The 25,169-nt window shown below is 39.9% G+C and overlaps 2 protein-coding genes across 7 annotated transcripts in view; one reads left to right on the plus strand and one right to left on the minus strand.

Annotated features, from left to right (window-relative positions):
• The first annotated feature begins 15,996 nt into the window (after positions 1-15,996).
• errfi1a (ERBB receptor feedback inhibitor 1a) lies at positions 15,997-21,808 on the plus strand. Of its 4 annotated transcripts, none has more exons than XM_085159674.1 (4): positions 15,997-16,203; positions 18,745-18,950; positions 19,118-19,197; positions 19,444-21,808. In XM_085159674.1, exons 2-4 carry the CDS (start codon positions 18,799-18,801, stop codon positions 20,430-20,432), a joined length of 1,221 nt encoding a protein of 406 aa, XP_085015800.1. In that variant the 5' UTR covers positions 15,997-16,203; positions 18,745-18,798; the 3' UTR covers positions 20,433-21,808. The 4 variants fall into 4 exon arrangements, with proteins under 4 accessions (XP_085015800.1, XP_085015798.1, XP_085015801.1 ...); XM_085159672.1 differs by having other exon boundaries at positions 15,998-16,203; positions 19,115-19,197; XM_085159675.1 differs by lacking the exon at positions 15,997-16,203 and having other exon boundaries at positions 18,912-19,027; positions 19,115-19,197.
• Positions 21,809-21,901: 93 nt separating this feature from the next.
• Positions 21,902-25,169, minus strand: part of LOC146518368 (uncharacterized) — a 48,612-nt gene continuing 45,344 nt past the window's right edge. For 2 of the 3 annotated variants that reach the window (XM_085159669.1, XM_085159671.1), the window contains one exon: positions 24,957-25,131. In XM_085159669.1, the coding sequence (XP_085015795.1) occupies positions 24,999-25,131 (133 nt within the window). In that variant the 3' untranslated portion in view covers positions 24,957-24,998. Of the gene's footprint in view, positions 24,922-24,956; positions 25,132-25,169 lie in introns of those variants that run through there. The other variant, XM_085159670.1, reaches the window with a different exon arrangement.

The raw sequence follows: 25,169 nt of genomic DNA on the forward strand, positions 1-25,169 counted from the left end.
AGAGAAAAGACAGAAAAAGGGACCAGTTATGCAGTATGAAAGGCAAGGATGGGCTGCTTTCTGTAACTAAAAGCTTCGAAACTTCATATCTTTCCATTTAGATAGTAATAATAACATGGACATGCAATCTTAGAGAATGATGTGCAAGATGGACTTTCATATATGGTTTGGATTCGTGTAAAGGTAAGTTATTTTGCCAAGCTGTAGAGAACAGTACACCTGTATAGTGTGCAGTATGCGTGTTGGGCCAAAGGAAAAACAGAATATTAAGGTGAATCGAGTGTGTGTGTGTGTGTGTGTGTGTGTGTGTGTGTGTGTGTGTGTGTGTGTGTGTGTGTGTGTGTGTGTGTGTGTGCGGAGGGTAAAGTGGATGGTTGACTCCACTGGAATGTGGCGCTGACTCAGTCCGTCTGTCAGCCACGGCCACGTTTGCTCTGTGGACTTATTCACACTCTGCGACCCTTTCAGGGGGACAGCATGTTGCCTCATGTTGGATTTCCGGCAGGACTCTTGGAATTTCAGGGAAGTTCTGGAAAATGGGAATTGTTTTTGTTAAGATTTTCCCATCCTTTCATGAATACAACATATCTATTGTTTTTATTTATGGGAGAAATACTTAAAGATCGGTGCTATACGTCTTTTACTGTTGGTTGGACAGTTTGCATCCTGGTAAATAGTTTTAAACGATATAAGATATAAGAGTGATTAAAATAGCTGCATTGAAATCCAGCTGCTTCACACAAACATCATCTCCAAAGTGATGATGGAAACACTGTCACTAGGATGTCCTTGCCTTTATAAATAGAACAGAGCTTCACTTTTTAACCAGTTGTTTGGTTTGGTTTCTACTTGATTAGCACACCACTGACAATCCCGAGCTCCCAGAAAGCAAGGCTGCTTTTATTTTAAAACCTACTCTAAAGATTTCACTAATGTTCCTGTGATGATATAAAGACTAGACAGTTTTTTCTTCCAGCGGGACAATGAACGAACACTGTGCTAGTCTTGTACATGAGTGATGAAACATTAACAACAAGGTAAAATTTATTGTTGCACAGACACAGAGTTTAAGACTAATAACTAGCTGACACAAGTCTAACGTTTTTTCTATGCTTTCCAAAAAAAAGCACAATACATATGAGTTGTTAAATGGACAAAGTATGACTATGAATGAGCATGAAGTTTAAAATGGTGACATTAACATGTTCCTAATATAAATTGCTATATGTTTTACACTAAACTATTATGCATGTTAGTGATAGCTATGTAGCAATGCTAAATGGTAAATTTTTAAAATGACATTTTCATTATAAATTAAATGCATAATTGAAATAAATTTGAATTTTGTGGCAAAAATGAGTAAGTTGGGTTTCAACACTCATGTTTCACTCAATTTACCTGCATCAGTCGTACTTGAACATGTAAAATGGTAAACGTTTAAATGGAAAATCACACCTTCAAAGTGGAATTGATGTCACTGATGAATAACTTGCACAGCTCATGTAATCAGAGGGAAATGAGAAAATGTTTTGTGTTACAGGCCCACAAATCCCTGGTCTCACTCTCTCCAGGAAGGCAAAGATCTGATACCCGTGTCTTCATCTGTGGGCTGATCAGACTGATCCAGCCTACTCTACATGCTGGTCAGGGAATACGATAAAACCAGCACAGGGTCTTATCTTCTTCTCCTCAACTAATCTATTCAAAGAAACAGCCTGGAGGAAATACTCCTTTCTTATGCAATGTGCCTATCAAGTGTTACCTTTGAAGTTGTTTGGTTAAATTTTCATGTAAGTTTTTGCACTAGCAGTTTCTGGATTATTGAAGCAGTGAAGTGCACTTGCTTAAGTTTTGTGTTGAACTATACTTTGTGAACTATTTTCTAAAAGCTATTTTAAGTTTAGTGATGTCTTGTCAAATTGATTACTTTTAAAATTCACTTGTTGAAAACATACTTCTGTAGTCTGTTTTTCTCTGCCTCTGGTGGAGTTCAGCTGGATTTGTTTTACCAGCCAAACTGTGTTGAATTTCTCACACTATAGTGCTGAACTGACTGCCTTCACTTCCGCTGGTGTGCTCAAGTGTCAAGTGCACAGAGACTAAATCAACCAGATAGACTTAAAATATGTCCATCTGCAATTGATCCCAAGGGATCAGTGTCCACCCCCAAGCAAACAGCAGTTTCTCATAGCACTCACTTCAAACAGCAGCCAACCAGCACTGTTGATGTGCGGACACAGCCACATTAATCACGCTACTGTGTAACTTGTCCTTTTAAAGCTCTGTATATCACATACAGTGAAATACAGAGCTTTACACTCACACACACATCTACACAGCTTGTGTGTGTGAGTGTGTGCGTGCGTGTGTGTGTGTGTGTGTGTGTGTGTGTGTGTGTGTACCTCTAGCTGTCGCCAGTACAGAACTATGTGGCAACAGTTCTCCTCTAACAGAATGTAGTTTGTGGCATGAAAGACAAACAGCTCACACACACACACACACGCACACACACACACACACACACGCACACACACACACACGCACACACACACAGACACACACACAATTCAACACTACTTGAACCCTGGGGCAGAATGCCAAAGAGCTGGAGGAATGCGACCTGGTGACCTTGGCTTGCAGACTTCCACATGGAGACCGGACACTGGGATGGTGTGCATTGGAAGAGGTGTTCAGAATAGCTACGGTGTCCAGTAACTAGAGGGAGACCTTGTTTGTAAACCGTGGCCATATGACATACTCACACACAAGGCTTCTTGCATATGCACAGACATGCAGGTGATGGAAACACATGTACACATGTTTTGATGGGTGTTGGGTGATGATGGGTGACATGAAGGGGTTGGGGCAATGGGGGTGGGGGCATAGGTTGAAATAATTTTGCATAATTTCTCTTATACAACATTGGGTTAACCTTGCAGCCACACATTTTTCTGCTCTCATAAATCCTGACTTTCCTGTTTGACCTTTCACGTTTTTTTTCCTTTTTAATTTTCTTTCAAATCATACCGAGAGGCCAAGAGCGACTCATTAATACTTCGATCTCCAAAATCGACACTAAAACCAAATGTGAAACATGAAGACACAAAAACACTAATGCACATACTGCACATGCATACTCGGTGCAATCTTTACATATGGTTCTGCATACATCCCTAACACGACACGACGCACTCCACTCTCAGTGCCAAATAGTTGCACAATATGCTGACCTTTTTTTTTTCTTCCTCCAGTGAGTGCATGCAGTGGGGATCCAAGTCATGCATCAAAAGATGGTGAAGATAAAGCGTACCACAGCTGTCAGAAATAAATCTGACACTCTTAATAAACTAAACACTGTGTATTGTCATAGCATCACAGTAAGAGTCAGACCACTGACATATGAAGTGTCAGTTTAAATAATTCCACTCCTTATACATTTTATAGAATTAATGAACTAAATGGAAAATAACTTAATCAATTTTTAAAACAATATGCTTTTATAGAGAAAGAGGAAAAAAGGAGAGAAACTGTTCAACTATATGGACAGAGGTGCTTAGTGCTATCCTTTTTTTAAAACTCTACACAGACAGGCCATTTTAAACCCCACCCTCTTTGCTAAACAAGAGGACAGAGATACATGTGACAGATCAGGTCCAACCAGTCACAGATGGCAAACCTTCATCGTTGTTCCACGATTATCTGGCAAAGTGTTTGAGTTCTCTGCAAGTCATTGTCTTTGATAATGCAACCAACTTTTTTTCAGTCTAGGAGTTTATTCTGCTTTTAATATGAATCAAATTAGATTCATGTCTCATTAATAAGACAGTTCCCAGCAAAATTCATCAATCATTGTTTTAGAATCAAACACAAGCGTCTGTAATTTCTTAATAAACTTCTTTGCAAATGTTTATGTTGATCTTGAAGGAACAATAGCGAGCTTACTGGTGTTTTAAAGGTGAAACTGCATTGTCTGAATAGATCCTATTCCCCACTTTGCACTTACTCATAAAGTACCTGGCTACTCTGACTCAGGAGACAGTCAGCTTTGAAGCTTAGGAGTCTGTCTGCAGACAGACTCCTAAGACTGTTAATATTACTGTTAGTGCCAGTAATATTGAACACACAGGTGCAAATCTTACCTGATACAGACGGCCTGGTGCCAGTGGGTTGTAAAGCAATTATACGGCAGTAACATCCCTCCACCTATCAAACAGCTAACAAAGTAAAAAAAACAAAAAAAACTAACAGTGCAGAAACAAACAGCATTCAACAACCACTCCTTCCCAGTTAGCCTAGGATGATCTTCTTTAGTCAGGCAGACTCGCATGATCCACTTGACACTTGGGAGAGTTACCAATCAAACACTCAGCACTGGCATTGGCCTAATTTTGACCTTAATTATGGGAAAGGTCTTGCTGGAGACAAAGTTTTGTCAACAGCAGTGCTGAAAGTGTATATATGCAGCTGCCAGTAAATCTTAACAAAGATGGCACTGTATACTTAGGCTACCAAGAGTAAACAAGCCCAGCATGGTTTATTTCTATAGCAGACTACATATCTGATTAATTAATAGTCCCATAAGTTTACAGAAGCAAAGAGAATAAAGCTGTGCCCCGTGCTGCGCTCACAACATATATTCAGGCCAACTACTGAGAGATGCCACTATCACCAGGGCAACAAGTAAAACAAACAATGTGTGGGTTTTGTATGCGTATGAAATACTAGACTCAAATCAGTGAGCCACACAAAATGGAGTTAGTAGGAACAGAGGAAGGTCTGGACCCTTCTCAAGCTGTATTTTCAACCACGTCCTGACTTTACGAGACAGTGTGGGTGGTGGGAGTTTAAAAGCTGTCTGACTTTTGTAAAAATCCGTGTTTACCGCAACGGGAAGCTCTGTAAACACATGGGTTTGCCACAACATTATTCCAACAAGCCAGCACGCTTAGATCCATGGCTCACTGAGGTCTTTCCAAAGGGGAGCTGATTGGACTCTTGGATGAGCTGGCTCTGAACTGTTTAACTTTTCCCAGGCTTTTGGCGCACAGAACAATGACCTGGCATAATATTTTTGGGATAATGTTAGAGTAATCGTCTTAACTTTTCAGTCTTTTTTAGCCTTTTGCTCAGGTGTTTAAACTGAAATGTCACTCTTGTATAGTTCTTGTTGATTTTATAGTTTCTGGCATCCAACCAACTGTCTGAATACTAAAGCTTTTTTTTTGCTCTTATTTCAATATAGTGGTGGTAGCAAACACTAGTTGATCTTCATGCTACTGAGAAACCATGCCTGCACTCCAGGAAGGTTTTTACACTTTGAGCCTTTCTAAGGCTTCCTTTGCAAAAAAGAAAAATCCAAAAAAAAAAGAAAAAAAGAAGAGCATATCGAATCAGGAAGCACCCTTAAGTCTCAGGAGAGCTGGTAATAACAGGTTTATACGTGCCACTGTTATGTACATAAAGAGTGCAGAGTAAGTATTCTACCTGTCATTATCACTGTCTCTTATCTCCCAGAGGAGGGAGGGTTTTATCAGCTTGGAAATACAAACTGGAGGGAGACAGAGTGTACACTGAAGGGCCAGGGACACTGTGACATGAAAACAGGAACGAGCAGCAAGGAGTGACGGAAAAAACAAACAAATGAAACATCAGGTGTTACATGCAGCATGATTACAACCAAGTCGGTTTTCTGCTTGGAAGAACAATAAATACTCAGAAGGCTGATTGCACCACAGTTTGCTCAAAACTTCTCTCTGAGTTCTTGGTGTTTGAAAGAAAGTGATATCCCAGTCTAGAATAACTTCTCCCTCTGACCCTGTTATGCAACATGAAAATGAGAGATTGCAGGAAAAGAATATTAACAAGCGCACACAGTGCAAACAAACTATATAGTAGTTATATAAAACTACAAGACAACCAAAGAACAGCTGTGTGCAAGGAATAATGGTGAAAATCAATGCTGGATGCCCTTCAGGCACTCAGATGGCACTGCATTAAAAACAGACATGATTCTATCATGTAAATGACTGCATGGGCTCAGAAATGCTCCCAGAAATTACTTTAGGTGAAAACAATTCACTCAGACTCAGACATTGATCCAGCAAAAAAGCTGCATCTCTGGAATGGCACCAGCAATGCCGAAAGGTATTTACAGGTTTTAGAGCAACATAATATGTCAAGTTTTTCAGGGAAGGCTTTTATTTTATCAAGATGATGCTAAATAGCACTGTACTGCATCTACAAAAACATCATTGCTTCTTGGAAGAGTTTGGATGCTCTTCTAAGAAGAGTACCAAAAGGCATATGTCCTTGGAGTAACATGTTATTCATCACTTTTTCAAATGTAAAGTACATTTTAGATGCAAAATTATCAGAAACAGAAGTATTGCAGAGCACATGTTCACTGGAATAATAGTGTGGTCTGTGCAGGGTGAGGTGTTATAATTAAAGACAGTTAGCTGTTCTCTAATCAGCCAGCAGTTACTGTGGCTCCATGGTAAACGGTCTGGGGCGCTCCAGTCTGCTCTCCTGCTCTGGCTCAGGGACAGGGAGGACATCCTGCAGAGGAGATCCAGTATAACGTCCCACAGCCATGTGCCCAGCAAACCTCGTGAGTCAAGGCTTTGTGGTAAGTGTGGGTGGCTTCTCTCCTGTGACTACTCCCTGACCAAATTTCTCTCACACTCTCTCACACACTCTTCCTCTGTAACTCCGTCTTTCCATGTGAATCATCCAGCAAATTTGATGAAGTTTATCCCCACAAATGCCATTTCACTTCCTGACCACGGTTTGACAGAAGGTGCAAATATCACTAATACTACATCAGTTTGGGAAAAACATGACATAAGCTCTGTTTGCCAACTTGCTGCCCTGTCACATGAGGATTGTGTATTACATCAAGTGGACGCAAGCCTGTACAAACAGAAAAAGGCCAGCAGACTGCAAAGAGTAGTGCTCTTGCTCTTGTGCTAGTAAGGTGCTTGGAAAAGTTCAGCAGGTCCACCAGACTTAAGTCATTCCTATTAAAAAACACATTCCCTTTCTGTGTCTGCTGTTGATGTGAGTAACAGTCAACTGGGGACTAGGAAAACACATCTAGTGTCATGTCTGCTTCTTCTCACGCCGAGTGCCAACATCAGCCTGCGCTCTGAGCTCTGCTCTTCATCCCATGATTACTGCATTTGTCCATCTCTTGCTTTCTGCGTTCACTGACGCAAGCCCAAGTGCATGTGAATATACTGTACCTGCATGTGAAAAGTCATAAACACAAAGTCAGCATTCATAAATTTTCAAAACATCCTCTTAGTTGTGTTTCCCAACACAGGAAAAAAGCCGGAGGAAGCAGAGCCGTTCTTGTCTCTTTCAGCCGGGTGCTTCCTGTCCTGATAGAGGCCAAGTAGAGATATCCCTGAAAGGAGCTGTTGGAACAGGGGAGGAAGAGCTGGGTGTTTTGGCCCCTGTTCAATGACTCACAATCTTATCTGGCCTGAGTTTGGTATGCATCCACTAGTCAGAGCTGAGAAAGGTTTTGGAGAATGTGTTTCCCCTCTCTAGTACAAATAGTAAATAATTGGCAGGCTGCTGATAGCGGCACTTCTGCGGGCTCTCATATGAAAACACCTTTACATCCTGAATTCTATCCTACTTTCTCACCATACACACTACAGACACTCATTTAAACCAGTGCTTGTTTGGCTCTTAATATGAAAAGACAAGGACTGAAAGATTTAATTGGGATTTGTTTGGTCTTTCCAGCATTCCAGACAGTCTTCAAAGGAGCTACTTTCAGCACTTTAATGAGCATGAACTTAATTAGCGGGTCCTGGTGGGAACTCTTTGTAAGCTCACGTCAAAAACAGACAGCAGTTATGAAGGATACGCTTAAAGCATGCTCTCATTGTACAGCAGCAAGTTGCTTTATACAAACAAGAGTCTTCATTTGCCTTAAAGTTCCTGCTTTTTCATAGACACTATAATAATATGTGGTAGGTGATCACTTGTTGGCAAAGACAAACATTTTTTGTTTTTCAACTTTCAATTCGAATGCAAATCTGAGTAATCATTTAAAGGCAAGCTGCTTCTCCATCTGCCCAGTCTCTTTCTCTCTGCATGTTATTCTCCTGCGTGTTTATGACACCACAGAAGCTCAGTCTTTGGAAAAACACAATCATAAGTTTGTGGCAAGACTAATGTCAACAATAAGCTCCTCTTCCTCCTCATCCTGTCAGCAGATGAGGGTTACCGAAATACACACAAATAAATAATGAGCTGAGGAGAAAATGGTCTCTGGCTGACACTGGTGGCTAGAATAGCTGAGCTTATTCTTGTCAAGGAAACATGACTGGCAATTAGATGGTCAGATACTGTCACCTACAAATGAAGGACACAGGGACTCATGTCACTGAAGTCACATGCTCATGGAAAAGTCTCCACATTTTAATCTAAAGCTCTGTGCTCAAGTGTGTTCTGAGTTATTCCAGGGTATTAAAGCAGGGGAAGGCTTATTATCAGGCTGCAATTAGTCAAAGAGAGAGATAACTCCGATCTGCAGGAACCACATAATGGAAACTTTGTACGAGCTTTGGATGTTTTCTCTGTATTTCTCTGTTAAATTGTGTTCATTGTGTGCATAAGTATAATTATATATGGTATTAATAAGGGAAAACAAGCTTCAACAATGACTTCCAAAGAAATACACCAGGGCTTGAATGAGACCTGGATGCAAGCAGATGGTCATGTGTCTTAAACACTTTGACCTGGCCAAAGAATCTGTCTTCCTGTGCTGTGACCCTTCTTCAGTGAAGACGATTCAGAGGCGACGCCAAATGATGGAGTAATTACGTCAGGAGCGTCTCAGTAAACACATTTTTAGTGGACGATTTGTGTGTAAAGGACTTCAAATACAGACTGTTGCTCTCAAGGTTTTGTTTGGAGTATAGAAAAAAAATATGAAAATGTTTTGGTTAAGCACCAAATAAGAATGTCTGTTTCTCTGTCTGTTTGTCTGTTGCCCAAGTGTAAACTCGGATATGTGCAGACATCTTTCTATACTCAATTTTTTTTGCATGAGTCAATGTGAATTCATGTCCACATCTGTGAGTATAGCAAAGTCTGTTTTTTTACTCTCTTTACAAGGAAGTAACAAGCACAGTGTGCCCCATGAGCTCGGCGCACACCTCCCACACGCCTTCAGGCTCCAGAGGCCCTTGCAATGTTTGGTCTGAGGCGGCTCCTTGGCTGATTTACTTCCTGTCAGGGACCACAGCGGTGTGGGGAGGACAGCGTCTTCAGGGCTAGCCGGAAGGTGGAACGAAGACATAAACTGACATGTTTGTTGAATGTTAAAACACAACAACTGTTAACTGTACATTTCGTCCCCTCTTGAAAGAGAAGCTGTCCGTTTTACTGAATCAGCTAGTGTATGCAGGAAAACTCAAAGGATGATGTAGGTTCGAGATTCAGAGTCAGTCTGGCTTTTATTACACTGCTGTGGCAACCTCAAAAAGCTCGAGCTTCACTTGTTGCATGATTTAAAAATAAGTTGTGCAGTAGGGATAACCTATTATTTTTCTGCAGAGCTGAGAATAATCGGCTGGCTCCAAGATAATTACAGCCCTTATTTAAATAGACTGAATGTTCTTTCCATTCAGAGCTAAAAAGCAACATGGTATAGAGACTCCATTGAAGCTCTGTTTTTGACTTCTGTTTTGCATTAGTCTCAGGATCATAGCAGAGAATAACCCATTTTCCATTGTGTTTATTGCTTTAGGAGTAAGTACACAATAAATATGAAATCTAAAGCATGATATAGCATTTCAGCTTCATTGTAGCTTGTAAACTTTGAATTCTGTTGCTCATAGACATACCTAATTAATATGAGTGTATGAAAGATGCAATATAAATAAAGTCAACGCAGTCGTTTTCTTTTTGTTTCTACAATGCAAGGTTGTAAGAGAACTGTGGCCTGTCCCTTGTATCATAGGGCAAGAGGCATGCTACACTGCGGACAAGTCACCACTCTATTGCAGAGATAAAGCAGTGAGACGGACAGCTATTCATACATGTAGTCGGTTTAGAAGCACAAGCTAACCTAACTTGCATGTCTTGGACTGCAGAAGAAAGCTGGGGTACCCATGCCATGTGTTCAGAGGCAGAAACATCAGACTGCAATTTAATACATATGTTTTTACATTTCAATCAAACTCTGCTCGTTCCCTTAAAGGGTATTTATTTAGTTTTTCCTTCTTTCATGTATATAGTTACTGTATACCATTACAATGGTGCATTTTCATACTAAATATGCTGAAAGTCTGAAATAATGGGATGTGTGCACAAGCTGTATGATTAGAAGAAAACTGGCTTAAAGGGAGGCGGGGGGAACTGTGAATCATGCAAACCTGCTCTGGCAGCATTCATTAAAAACAAAAACTGGAAAAAAGAATAATAGGCTTCCTTTAATGGAATCGAGTTTTGGTGACTGAAAAGCCATGAAGAGAGTAAAAACTCCTATTTCCAGAGGGGACACGTGCTGCAGTCTCTTGGTTGATAAACATATATTTTATACATATGTTATATTCTAAAATTATAAAAAGGAAACATTTCTATACTATGTATGTACGAGGAAAGGTGTTAAAATGTGTTGGTGAAGCTAGATCTGACCATAATCCCCTCTTTTCCAGTTTAATCCCAAAGTGTGACTTTGCATGAACCCTTAAGAAGGGGAACAATTGAATTTGTGCTTAAAATAGGACAGCAGTTTAGTTATTCATTTGGTTTAGTTTTCGCCACATAGCCTCAAGGCTGTTATTGTGCCCTTACTGTTGAGTTTAGCACAAGTTCGTACAAGGTTTTTTTCCCTGAAGCACTACATTTGGTGCCTAACATATGCGTCTGCACAGCCAACCTGCTTGTAATGTATGGAAAATGGGACATGGAGCCCAACTTTATTCTCCTGAACCCGATCATTAAGAGGCTTGTGTGAGCAGTGATCCAGAGCTTTACTGTTGTGAGGAATTAATGCGGCTGCTGCCCACAGCAGCTCAGGTAGTCTGGCTGATTTCATCAGGCATCCTAAATCCACGTGTGAATGAAACAAAAGACACTCTCACAAAGCGCATATTCTGCCCTGAATGACTCAGTCCCTGTCATCCAGTTCTGTTATGCAGACATCCATACACAATCACCGACACACACACACACACACACACACACACACACACACACACACACACACACACACACACACACACACACACACATAGGATTTATTGAGCTCAGTGACTGTAGCCCATGTTTGGACTGCATCCTCCATTGCACATGTGTTTTTCTGTCCTCTTGGTAGAGCAATGCTTTCTTAACCCTGTGGCTATAGATTTATGCCTCATTCATTACATATGCCCGCCTTTTCATGGTAAACCTTCTGATCTCCTTGGTGGACGACATCTGAAATCTTTATCAGAAAACTGGGGAGCCTCAGGTCCCCCTGTGCACTGTGCTTTAATATCTCCCAAGAGTGAACCTGAAGCAGGAAATCGTGGAAAGACAAAACTCCCCAAGCTATCAGTTGTTACTTAAGATTAATAGATTGCTACACCAAGTGAAGCTTAAACATTCTCCTCTTTACAGAAACACAGGAAACCTGGGATACTCGTCGGCTTAATGCCAGAAACGTCTGTTCAAAAGACAATACAGGTGTTAAATTACAGGATACTGGTCATGTATTTCCTTGTAGGAACCTTGAGGAATCCCAAATACAGTCAGAGCAAAAAATGAAAATGTAGGAAAAAGATTGGTGATGCACAATGAGTGTTGGTTGTGATACATAAAGCAGGGCGTACTGGGAGATACTTTCAATCTGTGTCAGCCAGTCCTGCTGAATTCCAGTGGAGGTGACTGTGAGCAGAATTGGCCTTGATTCAGTGGCTGGAGAGCAAGTCAAACTAGCGTGACATCCTCCATCATACCACAGCTGTCGTTTTCACAGCTTCTCCCTAAAACAACAGACACAAATCAGGCTGTTTGCGTGGGTTTCTGCGAATGAGATTATGTGTGAAAGCAGTCGAAAAGAATGTTCCCACATCTTAATACTGCCCAATATGTATATTTACCATAATAATAATTATTAACAGGACTTTGATTCAGTCATAGGATGAGCTTGCCAGCAACTCCCCCGGTCTCTGTCTAAATTGATCCTCAAATCCTGAAGACTAAACACACCCTGTCATCATCAAGGAGGCGGACTGGCTTGCTCCACCCATTAGTAACAGCAGGCTGTGGGTGCACTTGAACCACTCAACATAACAATGTTGAGGAGTGAGGCAATAATGACTCGTTATTGCTGCTTCAGATTACGTTGCACGCTGAAATAGAAAATACCTGTGAGTGACTCAGTTGAAACAAAAAGCCCTTTATTTCCCAGAAGTCTTTCTACCAATACAGGAAGTGATTAATGACTCAAGCAGCTGGATGACCCTCAGGAGTTTGCTACAGTTAATAAGAAGAAGTGCTATAATATGGTTTTATTTACATTGCAGTGATAAATGACAGCCCGTTGCCTGGGGATTTGTGTTTCGTTTCCACGGCATGAGCCAAGTGTGTGTGAGTCTGCCAGACCAAACCGCGATCCAGCAGAATACACAGTGATGTGTCAGCCATGTGCTTTGGCTGTGGCGCTCACAGCTGCACTGACTGAAGGCACATCTGATCTCCAGTATGAAAAGTGAGGGCAAGATACAGTCAGGCTGAAATTAAAAGAGCATTTTTTTTTCTCACTTTGCTCTGTGTACAACTAAGCATTAACTGAACTCATTAAAGCAAAACCAAACAAAACAATCTTACAACCTGATGGTAGCAACAGCACTAACCACCAGAACATTTTATTCACTGCTTTTGGTCTTTATACTGAGATAAGCTAATGCCGTTAGCTTGAAAACGTGAGAAGAATTGTCCAAGATAATTCCCTTAATAGAAAATAGCAAACAGGAACATTGTCAGGGATTTTATTTGTTTGCTTATGTTTTTATGATAACTATGATAAGTGATTAATGTTAAGATATATAACTGTGGTTAGAAGGTTTACATATACTCATCATAGGCATGACTTTCATGGTAATTTGGGGGCTTTTAAGTGTGTCTTAAAACTGTTCTTTTTTCAGCATAAATCTTTAATGACTGAGGCTTAACTGGTTAAAAGACAAAAATTGGGCCCAAAAAGACACAAGGTCAAAAATATACATACAGGTTCATATATATAGATACAATCCACTATTATTTAGTTAAATGTTCCTTATCAAGTTGCACCTTTTGATGCTTTTGGTAGCTATAAGCAAGGTTCTTGCATAAATCTGGCTGTATATTTAGCCATTCTTCTTGGCAGAATTGGTAGAGTTTATTTAAATTGGTTTGTTTCTATGTTATCCATTCCTGAACCAGTTTTGATATATGCGTTGGGACACCCAACTGTGTCCCGGTTTCAGCAATCTAGCTATTGATCTGAGATGAAGTTGAAGATATTGGAGATAGCTCTCCTTTTTCATTATTCAATCCACTTTGTGCAATATACCAGTACCACTAGAAGCAAAACAGCCCCTTAGCATGATGCTGCCACCGCCATGCTTGACAACTGGCTCAGTGTTCTTAGGTTTGAAAGCCTCATCTTTGCTTCTCTAAACATACAACTTGTATACAAATAGCTCAATTTTGTCTCATCTGACATTAAGGCTTTTCTCCAGGAGGCACTTTGCTTGTCTCTGTGGACAGTTTCAAATGTACATGGCAAACTCTTTGTAATCTGAAATGCTCACAAAATTACCACAGAAGTCAAAAGTTGCAGACCTTCCTTGCTTCTTCTTTAATGCTTGGTAAAGCTTGAATTTTAGTCTAGAGCAGCACCTGGAATCTACTACACATTTACAAGCTTGATGTCACCACAACAATAAAGCTTGTTGCTGCTGTGTTTATATCAGTGCGAACTTTGGATTCTGTCTGGATATAGACGTAATTGAATTACCTCAGCAGGCAGGGGCAATCAACGCTGTGACCTCCGCGATGAATAAATCATTTACAGTAATATGCTTTTTGTTTTTTTGTTGTTGTTGTTTTAGCTCGTCTCCAACCACACTTAACTCTTCCTGTTAGTGAGCCACTAAAATCAGCTGAAGGAGCATAACTGACTTTTAAAATATACCCTTGTACTGGAACTGAGCCACACAGGGAAATTCCTTTCTTTTACAAAAGCATCTGAAAGGAAAATGAGCCAAAAGTGCTACTTTTTGAGGGGGAGATTACTGATTCTGGTGATTAAACTCAGTGTGAGTCATGGGGCTAAGTGAAAAGCTGTGTAATATTTCCTGAGAAGTATATTCTCTATGACACAAGTTCATTCATCTGCTGTCTCTGCCTGCTTATCTTCCACCCTGACTTAGTTTCCCCCCCCCCCCTCTCCCTCTATAACTGTATATGGCACTTCCTGTGGGTGATGACATCATGATGTGGCTCACGGGCAGAGAGAGGAAGGAGGGCTGAAGTGGGAGGAGAGACGTTTTCGGTGAAGTCTATTTATCCCAATGAATGTGTCTCTTTTGTGGAACATGGAAAGGCAGATTGAGCGCACTCGAGCTGAAATACACACAGGCGCTTTTGACTTTGCTTGATTATTTTTATGCATCTTTCTACTCTTTATTTTTAGTCTTATCTTTTACATATGAGTATTTCCTCCAACATCTATCAATATATAGTTTGCATTTGAAATCTTTTAATCCAAACTCTGGTGTTTAAGTAATTAATTCACCTTGCAAAACATTCTCTTTTCCCTGCTGGTCACAACTGGTCCAGAGGAATCCCAAAAATGCGCCTAAAATTCTAAAAGGGGGATTAGGGAGGATCTGGTCCTTTTAAGGGGCATATCTGTAACTAAAATCCTTTTGGGCCTCTCAGACTGAAAGCAAGCAGTAAAGAATTCACAATTTCAAGCAAAAGAACAGTGTGTTCTCTCCACACACGCACACACCTCTGCTTTCTGTCACATATTGAGTCAACATACACGCTGTCTGTAGCTATTGTATCATTGTGTTTGGTTAGTGTGCATGTCAGTGTTACGTTTGTTTAGCCCAGTTAGGTTTGGTCACAGTTAATGCAACACCACCTAAGGTCTAAATAGGCTAAGCAGCTGGTAATTGGAGGTGTGAGGGACTGCATATTCCAGATTACTCATGTATTTCCATAACAAGAAAAACTGTAGAATATTGAACTTGTTGCCTTTCCTCAGCGATTGATGGGAGCATTATCTCAGGTAAATAGAAAACAGGTCCTGCTGAACAAAAATGCCATGGGTGATCTGATAAATGAGTAACTAAACCATCTGAGCCCCATTCAGCTGGCAGGAGAATTACTGCAGAGATAAGAGGGGTTCTGGCTTTGTTTCTTTGCCTACTGTTTGTGTTATCCACTCTGAAGCCTTCCCTATTACTGCCTCTGTCTTCGTGCAAATCTGCACAGCTTACTTTTGGCACAGTCTATTGTTTATGAAACAGCAAAGATGACACCTTTTATAGTATGGTATAACACAGGTCATTCAACAGGAAGTTTTAAAAGGCAGAACTTGCAAGATGGCATTTTAGTCTGGCACCAGTAAGTTTACGGCTTTAACTTTAGTTTATGTATACTTTTTCTAAACGTTCTGGGGAAAATGTATCATTAACTGAACCATGGTTGCATTTATTCATTGTGTGATAAATGTGTCCCAGTGGGACAGTTTATCACCTGCCTGTGTCCTTGATTTCAAACCTGCTCTGTCCAGAGATATATGGAGCCCAGCAGACTTTCACTGCATCACATAAGTCATCCTATGTTAAGTCTTTTAAATATATTCAAGGCTGACATGCAGTCCATATGCACTCAGTTTTCTGTGCTTCATGCACACTGCAGACTGGTGGAAAGGAAGCCTGTGGCTTTAAGGAAGGCGGAGCCACTGTGTCGACAGTGTAGTGAGCCTATAAGATAGCTCAACACAATAGACTAGTAGACTTATCTAGAAGTGTCACAGTAATGCCTGAGTGTCGCCAAGTCTTTGGCGACCTGTTCCTGATGCAACTGAAAACTGAAGATTACAGACTCAAATCAAACCCCGAAATAAACTGAGGCGCTGCATTTTACCAAAGAGGACTTTAGGGGTCAGTCAGCGGAGAGAACTGCGAAGTGAATTAGGTGAGTTCAAAAAGTGAATTGAAATGTCTGTTTAGAGCCACTGTGTGGATCCATGTCTTGTCTGTCTGTTGTTTTGTATGTCGGTGCCAGCACGGCAGACACAATTGCTTAATGCAACTTGAGATCTTATTCGGATTATTTTTTTTATTTTATTTTATTTTTATTTCTATATCTATATCTTATGGTTGTTTTTGATTGTTTTTCACTGACAGAGCCGTATACTAAGAGGAACAACTTAGTCCAGAGCAAAATGATTTAAAAACTTACAATATCATAAAAAAAAACGGAGGGAAACCTGTGAATATGTATCTCTATATGTTTGTCTATAGTATAGACAAACATATAGAGATAAAGTTATCAGTATAGACTCTATACTGATAACTATAAAGGATACGTGTTTTATATTCTTTATAGGTCTGCAATGGCACAGAAGTTATATAATCGTTCTCTTTAATTCTTAGGCTGCAATATTAATTTAGGTCTTTTCCTCTTAAACAAAAGGGAAATACAATTCACTGTGTATCATCATTGCCAAATAGCTGACTGTGTGTTGTGGCGTGAGTCACCTGCCTGCTGGAGGGCTTTTAACCATTATTATCTCAATCCGGTAAAGTGAGGGGGGTGTGCGCGCTGTTTGCTTGCAGCACAGGTAGAGCGAGTATGGTTGCTCGGAAACCGCTGCAGGGGTGTCGTGAGCGGGGTGTGAACTCCTGTCAAGGCCTGAGCGTGACGGCCGTAAGCTTGAATTCAAGGCAAACCGGTGGTGTTTTACATCACTAGGAAACTCAGCGGACCCCCTCCTTTCTCGAGCCCACTGCCACTGAGTTGTCGTCGTAGTTAGCCTTGGCTTGTCTTCTTATTGTATAAACAGATAAGTCACATTTGACCATAAGAAGGCCCACATTCTCCAGTCTGATTATCTGACTTAACCGACTTGGACATCTGCATGACTACATCATTTGTGTAATCCTGTTGCCTGTAAATGCTAATATGGTTAACCGCCAGGATGAACTGTCTTTGCACCTGTTGCAAGAGGAAGCACAAGCCCCTGGGGGTTCATTATCAAGGATCATGTTGCTTCCCGTCCCCGCCGAACCGAATCGATGGCCCTGGCCAGGGGGATTGCATGCCTTCTTGGGCAGTTTGGCTCTGACTGATGGCTCAGGCTTCCTGTTGTTTTAGAGCTTTGTTTCTCTCCAGCTGTCAGGCTAGCACATAAATATGGCTCATAAGAGAACGAGGGAGCCGTGTTCTTTTCAGTCATCACTCCTACATTGTCAGGAGGACAGTGAGCTGTGCATGCACCTCTTTAGTAGTTTCCAGAAGAGATGATTTTGAGGATGCATTGTAATCGTGTAATAATGACGTCTAATTAAACTCAGCCATGCAACAAAAAGCAACTGCGCTCACCCCTGATGCACTATTTTTAAGGCTCATCTAAAACATTTTATGACTTTCTAAGCTTTCTCCACTTGAGACTGAAACCCAGTTGAAACATTTAAACTCTGTGTGAGGCCATTTATTTTGCATTTACTCTATGTATGCCCCAGAAATATTAGATTATTCCCCCTTTGAATAATGTACACATTGTTTATACAGCCCTGACACATAGTTGACATGACACGAGCATTCAATTCATTTGGCGTGGGGGCGTTCTTGCAACATCAAGTATATCTGTGGTAACAGGAGGAGCCCCCTTGAACTTTCCTGTTCAAGAGGAACAGGATTGCAAAACACCAGCACAGCACAGTCCAGTTTTAAAATAAGCTAAACTTATTAAGCGACACAGTCTGTAGATATTGAAATTCGAAAGTTGGTTACACAGTTCACACCCATGAATGCAATGCTGAACTCAGGCTCATGGAGTTTGCAAGCCACAGGTGAAATGTAAAGCTCAGTACCTCTCTATAGGAAAAGGAAAAAAAATGGGTGTATTGTTTCTTCTTTTGTTTTCAGCTGACACAGCTACACCTTTGTACTAACACGGTAAATAAAATGTAAAACATGAAGGGTACTACAACTTTTTCATAGCATGTTTTGACACAATGTGTTAGCAATGACTTTAATGAAGGTCCTGTTCTATTATGATGCAAGATCTAAATCGTATGTTAGTAACACCTGTGTTTACCTTCGATTTCATGTCAGAATGCTTTTGTGATAAAGTAGTTCTACACTGGTTCTCCAAACCCACAGCAAGTGTGTTTACATGCCATTTAATTCAGGTCTACAAAAGCAGACATGACCAGTTGTGACCTTTTCCGCCATCTATTGCTTTCATGCTTTGAATGAGGAATACTGTGAATAGAACATTTTGAAAGGCACGTTCTCCAGGTGTGCTCGGACACCAGTGTCCTGAAGGCCATAGGAAATTGTTGTCACCCAAAAGCCATTATTAAATATCTGGTCTAATGAGAATCACCTGGCTCTGCTTTTAGAGTGTTTTTTAGTGTCCTATACGATGATCTGTTTCACTTGACCTACTTTTGATTTAATTTATTTCTTTTTTTTGCCAAATTCATTCATGGCTGTTTTTTAATATAGGTACACCAGAAGCAGGGGCAGCCAGCCGGGCGATCTGAGTGTTTCCTGACTTTGATGCGACCCGAGGGTGCCTGGAGCATGTCCACAGTGGGCCTGACTGCCCAGGAGATCTCTTTTCCCATAGAAAACCCCTTTCTCCGGGGCAGCTACTGTCACAGCATGGCTGGATCTAAACCCTCCTGGAGCGATCGCCATGTACTGGACAAGTGAGTGTTGTGGTGCACTTCATTAGAGAAAGACTTTAGAAAGGATGTGCATGTCATGTTGAAGTTGCATGGTTCAGGTTAGTCTTACATTTTCTGTTAATTTCAATATGTCACATTTCTGTGACGAAGCACTGCTGTTCTGAAATGTCATTCTTCTTTTCTAGCAGCTTCTACTTCAGTATGGACAGGGCAAACATAGATCACAGCTATCGTGCCCAGCAAAAGGGGCCACCTCCAAGTTATGAGAGTAAGTCAAATATCTTTATTTTCTTTTCTTTCTTTTTCGTACAGAATGTACCTTTTAAACTACACAAATGCTGCATTGCATGAATTCTCTTTAATTGTTTGTTATTTCACATACTGGACGTATTGTTGTAACCTGAATATTATAAAGTCAGTGTAGTATTATAGTATTAGATTTTTATTGTCTTTAATCTACTCAATCTGCCACTTGTCTGATGGTTATTATTTTTTCAACGTACTTTTTTGGCAGGACATAAACACAGTCCCAACTCACAGAGAATACTCTCAAAGAAATCCCGGCCTTCCCAACTCTTCCTGTCCTCCAGCAATGAACCTTCCATCCCAAGTCCTGCTGATGATGACCTGCTGATGAGGCTGTCATTTAACGAGTTGAACAGCCCACCACAGACACCTAGCAGACGCTCTAAGCCTCTACCCCCTATTCCCCCACGGACAGATATCTCCCATGAGCAGGCTATGGACAGTGAGGTAGAATTTTTCACAAGTTCAGACGATAGCTGCCGCCTGGTGTCTGATCAATTTTCTAAATCAGCTTTTAGAAATCCTCTATCTCACCGAAGGAGCTTCAGGGACTGTGGGCAGATTAACTACGCTTACTACGATGGGCCATTAGGACCACAAAGCCCGCAGCAACCCCAACAGCACCATCAGGCAAATCCTCCACAGGAAGTACAGGAACAGTATGAGCAGCAGCCACAGGAAAGACCCACTCAGAGGAGGCTACGACGCTCTCTCTCTGGACCAGCTGGATCTTTACACAAGCTGCCACGACCCACATGCCCAAAAAGGTACCCCAACAATATGGATAAACCAGAGGTTCCCCCTCCTATACCTCCACGTAACGTCAAGACAGATTGCAGGCGCTGGTCAGCAGAAGTCTCATCTGGGGCTTACAGCGATGAGGACAAACCACCCAAACTGCCTCCAAGAGGCCCTCTGTCCACAGGCAGCTCCCGCACTCCCAGCCCTAAGAGCCTCCCAACATACACTAATGGGGTGATGCCCCCAACCCAAAGCTTTGCACCAGATCCTAAGTATGTAAGCGGTCGGAGTTTACAGAGACAGAACAGTGAGGGCTCCCCATGTATCCTTCCTATTATGGAGAATGGCAAGAAGGCCAGCACCACACATTACTACCTTCTGCCTCAGCGGTCTCCTTTTGCAGACTCGCCTTGTGACTGCCACACCAGAAAGAAAGCACAGGTGGATTTTGTTTGAAAAGTTTTTGTGGAAGTAATAGAAGACTATACTGTACATGCGCAAAACCCACTTGACAAAATGGTGAAATTGGACACCAACAACCTTTTTAAACTGCTGCTTTTACCTTTTTTCTTTTTTCTTTTTGTAATACCCCTTATGTATTTTGAACACACAGGGTATTTGCGCACTGTGTACAGTTACTGGTAATATTGAAAAGATATTTTCTGTGAAAACCATGTCTAACTAAAGATTGTGGGCAAAGTTCAACAGTCTATAGCTTATTTTTTTTAAATATATTTTAATTTTATGACATTCAATATTTTGCTCTGTTTTAGTAAAGATGTGGTACAGCCAGAAAGTACAAGCGGGCCTTGTACCTTGTGTGCTCAGTGTTTTGTGTCTGATGTGGTGTGGATGTTTTGTGAGATGCACTGGGGCTTTTTGATGGTGCTTTTGCATCTCACAAGGGACAAAAAGGTCAGTAATGTAACCATGTATCACTTAATATATGAAGTCTAAATACAAGCCCGATGAATTTATAACAAAATGAAGGATTCTAGCACGTGCCGATTCTGTTTGCTATTATATCAATACTGATATGGGTTTCGCGCCTTGATGTAGTGTCACTCTTACTCAGGCTGACTACTTCAAAGTAAATTTGTGTTGTGTTTTGTTGTTTGTTTGTTTTTTCACCCCATATGGCACATTGTCATGGTACATTTTGTACTAATAGGTGGGTTCATTACTAGTAGCTAACCATATTTCTTTTGGATTGTCCAGTGCAGCTGAGTATGGTGTAGCGTCTTGAGTGTATTTGTGTGTGTATGTGCAGTGGATGTGTTTGCGCATATGTGCATGTGAACAGCAGTTGGGAAAAGTGTTTAATTAGTAAAGAATTGTCAACAATGCTTGTTACTGTGCAACACTTGTTAGCAGTGCCCGCTTTTTAGTAGAGCCTTCTAAGAAGTGCACACATTTGATTTATTTCTGTCAGTCTCCAGATCTGTTTTATTGCACAGGAACTGGTCTGTTGACTGTCAGCGAATGTGTGCTGTTCTTCCAATTGAAGCTACTTCTTTTTCTTCTTCTTTTTTCTGGTCAAGCTGTGAGTCATTGCTTGAAACAAATTTGCCTCAAGTACTACCTCACTTTGATATTATCCTTATACCTTTACAAACTCCCTGCTTTAAATTGTGTTCAAAGGTGAAATTTGAAATTGTAATCCACGAGCGATGAGGTAACGGCTCCATATGTGACCTAACACTTGTAGGAAAAGACAATGAATTCAAACGCAAAATCTGTTCTAACCGGATATCCTAATATGGAGATTTTAGATGAACTAGATTTTAGATGAGAGATGTTTGACTAATCTGTTAATACAAATGCATTACAAAGACAGTACAGGGTTTACCTACCTGACACAGACTTTCCTGTTCTGCACATGCATTCCTGCCTTACATGATTGCAGTGGGTGTGGTCTGAAAGACTTTGGCTGCTGGCAGCCTACAAAATGTATAATTTTTTTTTTTTTTAATTGTTGTACATTATCCACAAGGCGTCAGGATGATATAGAAAATGTAGCACATGTATTGAAGTAACCCTTGGTATCAAACACGGTGTTCAGTTTGGGAAACAAATAACTGCTAAGGTCAATCGGTCATTGAAGTATCTTTTTTTTTCTCTTCCTTCTGTTCACAGATCTTACCAACACAATGTTGCTTTTGACTTAAATGTTTGGAAAAATGTTTACATCATACACAAAAAAACAAACTATTTAATCTTAAGGTATTCATATGTCTTATTAGAAATGTTAAAACAGAATGAAGACTAGTTTATCAAGAGATAACACTCTGCTGTGGCGAAGACATGCACTGGGAGAGTTCAGTATGCTGTGTACAGTATTTAACAACTCCATTTGTTATTATGAATAGTTGATAAGTATATAGTCTTTAAAAAGAAAGCAATAATAAAGTGACTTATTTATAAGCTTGCTTCGTCCTGTGTCTTGAACCTGTCAAGAGTTAACTCTCAACTCAGCTGTTTGGCCTGTTTTATCACCCACACGCCCTCATGGTGTACTTTATTGTGACTGGCTTTGATCCAAAGAAAGAAGAGTGACAGGTGTACAGTAGAATGCCTTCCTCTTCCTGGTTATAACTAAATTTCCTCCTGCACGATTGCTTCATCGTTCCTTGGCAGCGGGCTTTGCACCCACTGCTTTTAAAGCCCTTTTAACACTGTTACAAGTGTTTTATTCTCAATTTGAATCCTTGTGGTAAGGCGCGGAGCCAAAACCACAGTAAACCCCATTAGAGGTCAAATAATTACTAAATGAGCCACAGTTCAGCTCCAATTACAATACTGGCAGAGACCTTAGTGATTTGTATTTCTGCTGATTTGCTTAAGACAGTGACTTCTCTCAATGAAACAAAAGGTGACAGTTTAAGTTAAGTTGTCTAGGCCACCTGAAAACCTTTTCACTTGGTTCTCGCTTAGGTGAGTTACTAAGCAACAGCATGCGTGTTGACTATAGCTACCAAAGAAAGACTCACTGCACTTTTAAAATAATTGCTAGAGGCAAGAAAGACAAAAAAATAGGTAAATTAACAGGAAGACCGGTTTGCACTCAGATTGAACATAGTTTATTAATCAGTTTTCTAAGATCCTTTCCCTTTAGTGGCACTACAAGTCACAAATGCATTAAGTCATAATGGACACAAAACTTATGTTTCTCTCTGTAGCCACAATTTCATAGAAACTGGAACAAAGGAGATCCTGAAAGTTCTATTTTTTTCTCTCCATTAAATTTCAACACCCCATACACAAACATACAATATGTATGGCTTATCTTTCAGTTTCTCATCAAATACATTTCCTGCCTCAATTAATGAAACTCTGGCACTCCGGAGGCATTAATGAGTGAAATAAACTAATTTCTGTGATAAAAATATTATGATTTTTGTAGTTATTCCCTTAATTGCTATAAAAATTCCACTTTGCTGGTTACACTGCAGTTCTTTGTGTTAAAGAGCCCATATATGTTTAGGTGTTTCACTATTTCTACACTATAGAAATAAAAAGTAGCAAAGGTCATATTGGAGAAGTGCTGATGATGCAGTATATCTATAGCTAGACTATCCACAATCTCATATATTTTCAAGAGAGGATGGAGAAGTATGGATTGTGTGTCTTCCTCTACTCCATCACACAGAGGAATGCACATACACACACAAAACAAAAATCATGAAGCTAGACTAAAAAATAAGTTCCATTCTTTGCATTAACTTCATGTTTAGGCGTAACTTTTCTTATCGTTTGCTGTGAGGTGATTTGTAAATATTTAACTCAGGCTGCAGTGCTGCTGGTTAAATTTTATTCAGGTCACAGTACCTGTGTAGGAAATATAGAACATCAAGCAAAGGTAAAGAACTTGCTCAGTGTACCACCTCTATTGAGGCACTAGGTGGAGACAAAACCAAATCAAGGGCTTATCTCAAAAGAACCAAAGCTAAGTTTGTTTTTCTATTATGAATCAGCTGCAAATACATGCAAAAGTAGTTTGATTTCCTTTCTATGAAAAAAAAACCATCTTAAAATTCCATTAAAGGCCATGGTCTGTGTGTCTTTCTCCTTTGACTTATATCCTTCAAAAGCGAAATGCTTAAAATAAGCACATCTATGCCATCTAGTGGCAGATGACTGTGGACAGCAGTCCACAGTCATCTGCAGAGCCCTAGTCTGGATTATTTTCTTGTTTGGGTGTCAAAGTTTTGTTTTTGTTTTTTTAACTGGATAAAAATAGAGATGCTGTTTAAAAAAAACAAAAACGAACAAAAAACAGAAGCACCTGTCTGATACAGTAAAACCATTGCATAGATACTGTGTAACATTTTAACTGGACAGATGTTTACAAATATACAAATGTGTGTATTTGAACGCTACAGTAAGCATTTTTTGTGTTTCACTACAGTTAGATGTTAATTGTAACAAGCTCAATAGAGATATATCATAGAGTATAAGCAGTAGCTAGCCCATATTGCATATTGTTTAATAACACTAAAGGCAAAATTAACTTGTTATTTAACAAAATTATCTATAGATAATACAGTGGGTTTCTCAGTTTGTGCATTCAGAAAATGTAGATTTTCCAGGCAAAATCTTCAGGTTAAAAGAGATTTATTATTATTTTTACTATTTGAACAGTGCTGAGAAAGATATGTCAAGAGAGGATAAAAAGAGAAATGGTGCTCCATGATATGTTGGTGGAAAATAATATACGTGCAAAAACATATGCATTAAATTTAAGTTCTTACAAATAAATGATAAATAGCAAAAAAACTTCAAAATGTTTTAAAATTAAAATATGATAGTTCTTGCTGCTCTTTAAGTAAGGTTATTAGTGGTTAAAACAGTAACTAATTGCTTAATTTTATATAATATAGTGAATATATCAGTTTCTAAATGTTGTCTGATCTATAAGTGCCTGCCAGTCCCAAGTTGGAAATTCCTGAAAGACAAAGTCAAAAATCATATTTTTAAACATTGCTGAAAAATAGTTTAAAATAATTATTGCATTTTTAATAACTAATCATAAATAATTATTCTAATAAATCTCTGAATATGATAGTAATTAGAGTAAGACATACATGTATCAGTGAAGTCAAAGAAATCTTCCTCAATAACAGACAATCTTCTCCTCTGAGAGTTGCTCATTTTCCTAAAAAAGAAAAGGATGCTTGTTTGTGTTTTTACTCA

Source organism: Neolamprologus multifasciatus, chromosome 5, assembly GCF_963576455.1.
Source record: "Neolamprologus multifasciatus chromosome 5, fNeoMul1.2, whole genome shotgun sequence".
In the NCBI taxonomy this organism is placed as follows: Eukaryota; Metazoa; Chordata; class Actinopteri; order Cichliformes; family Cichlidae; genus Neolamprologus; species Neolamprologus multifasciatus.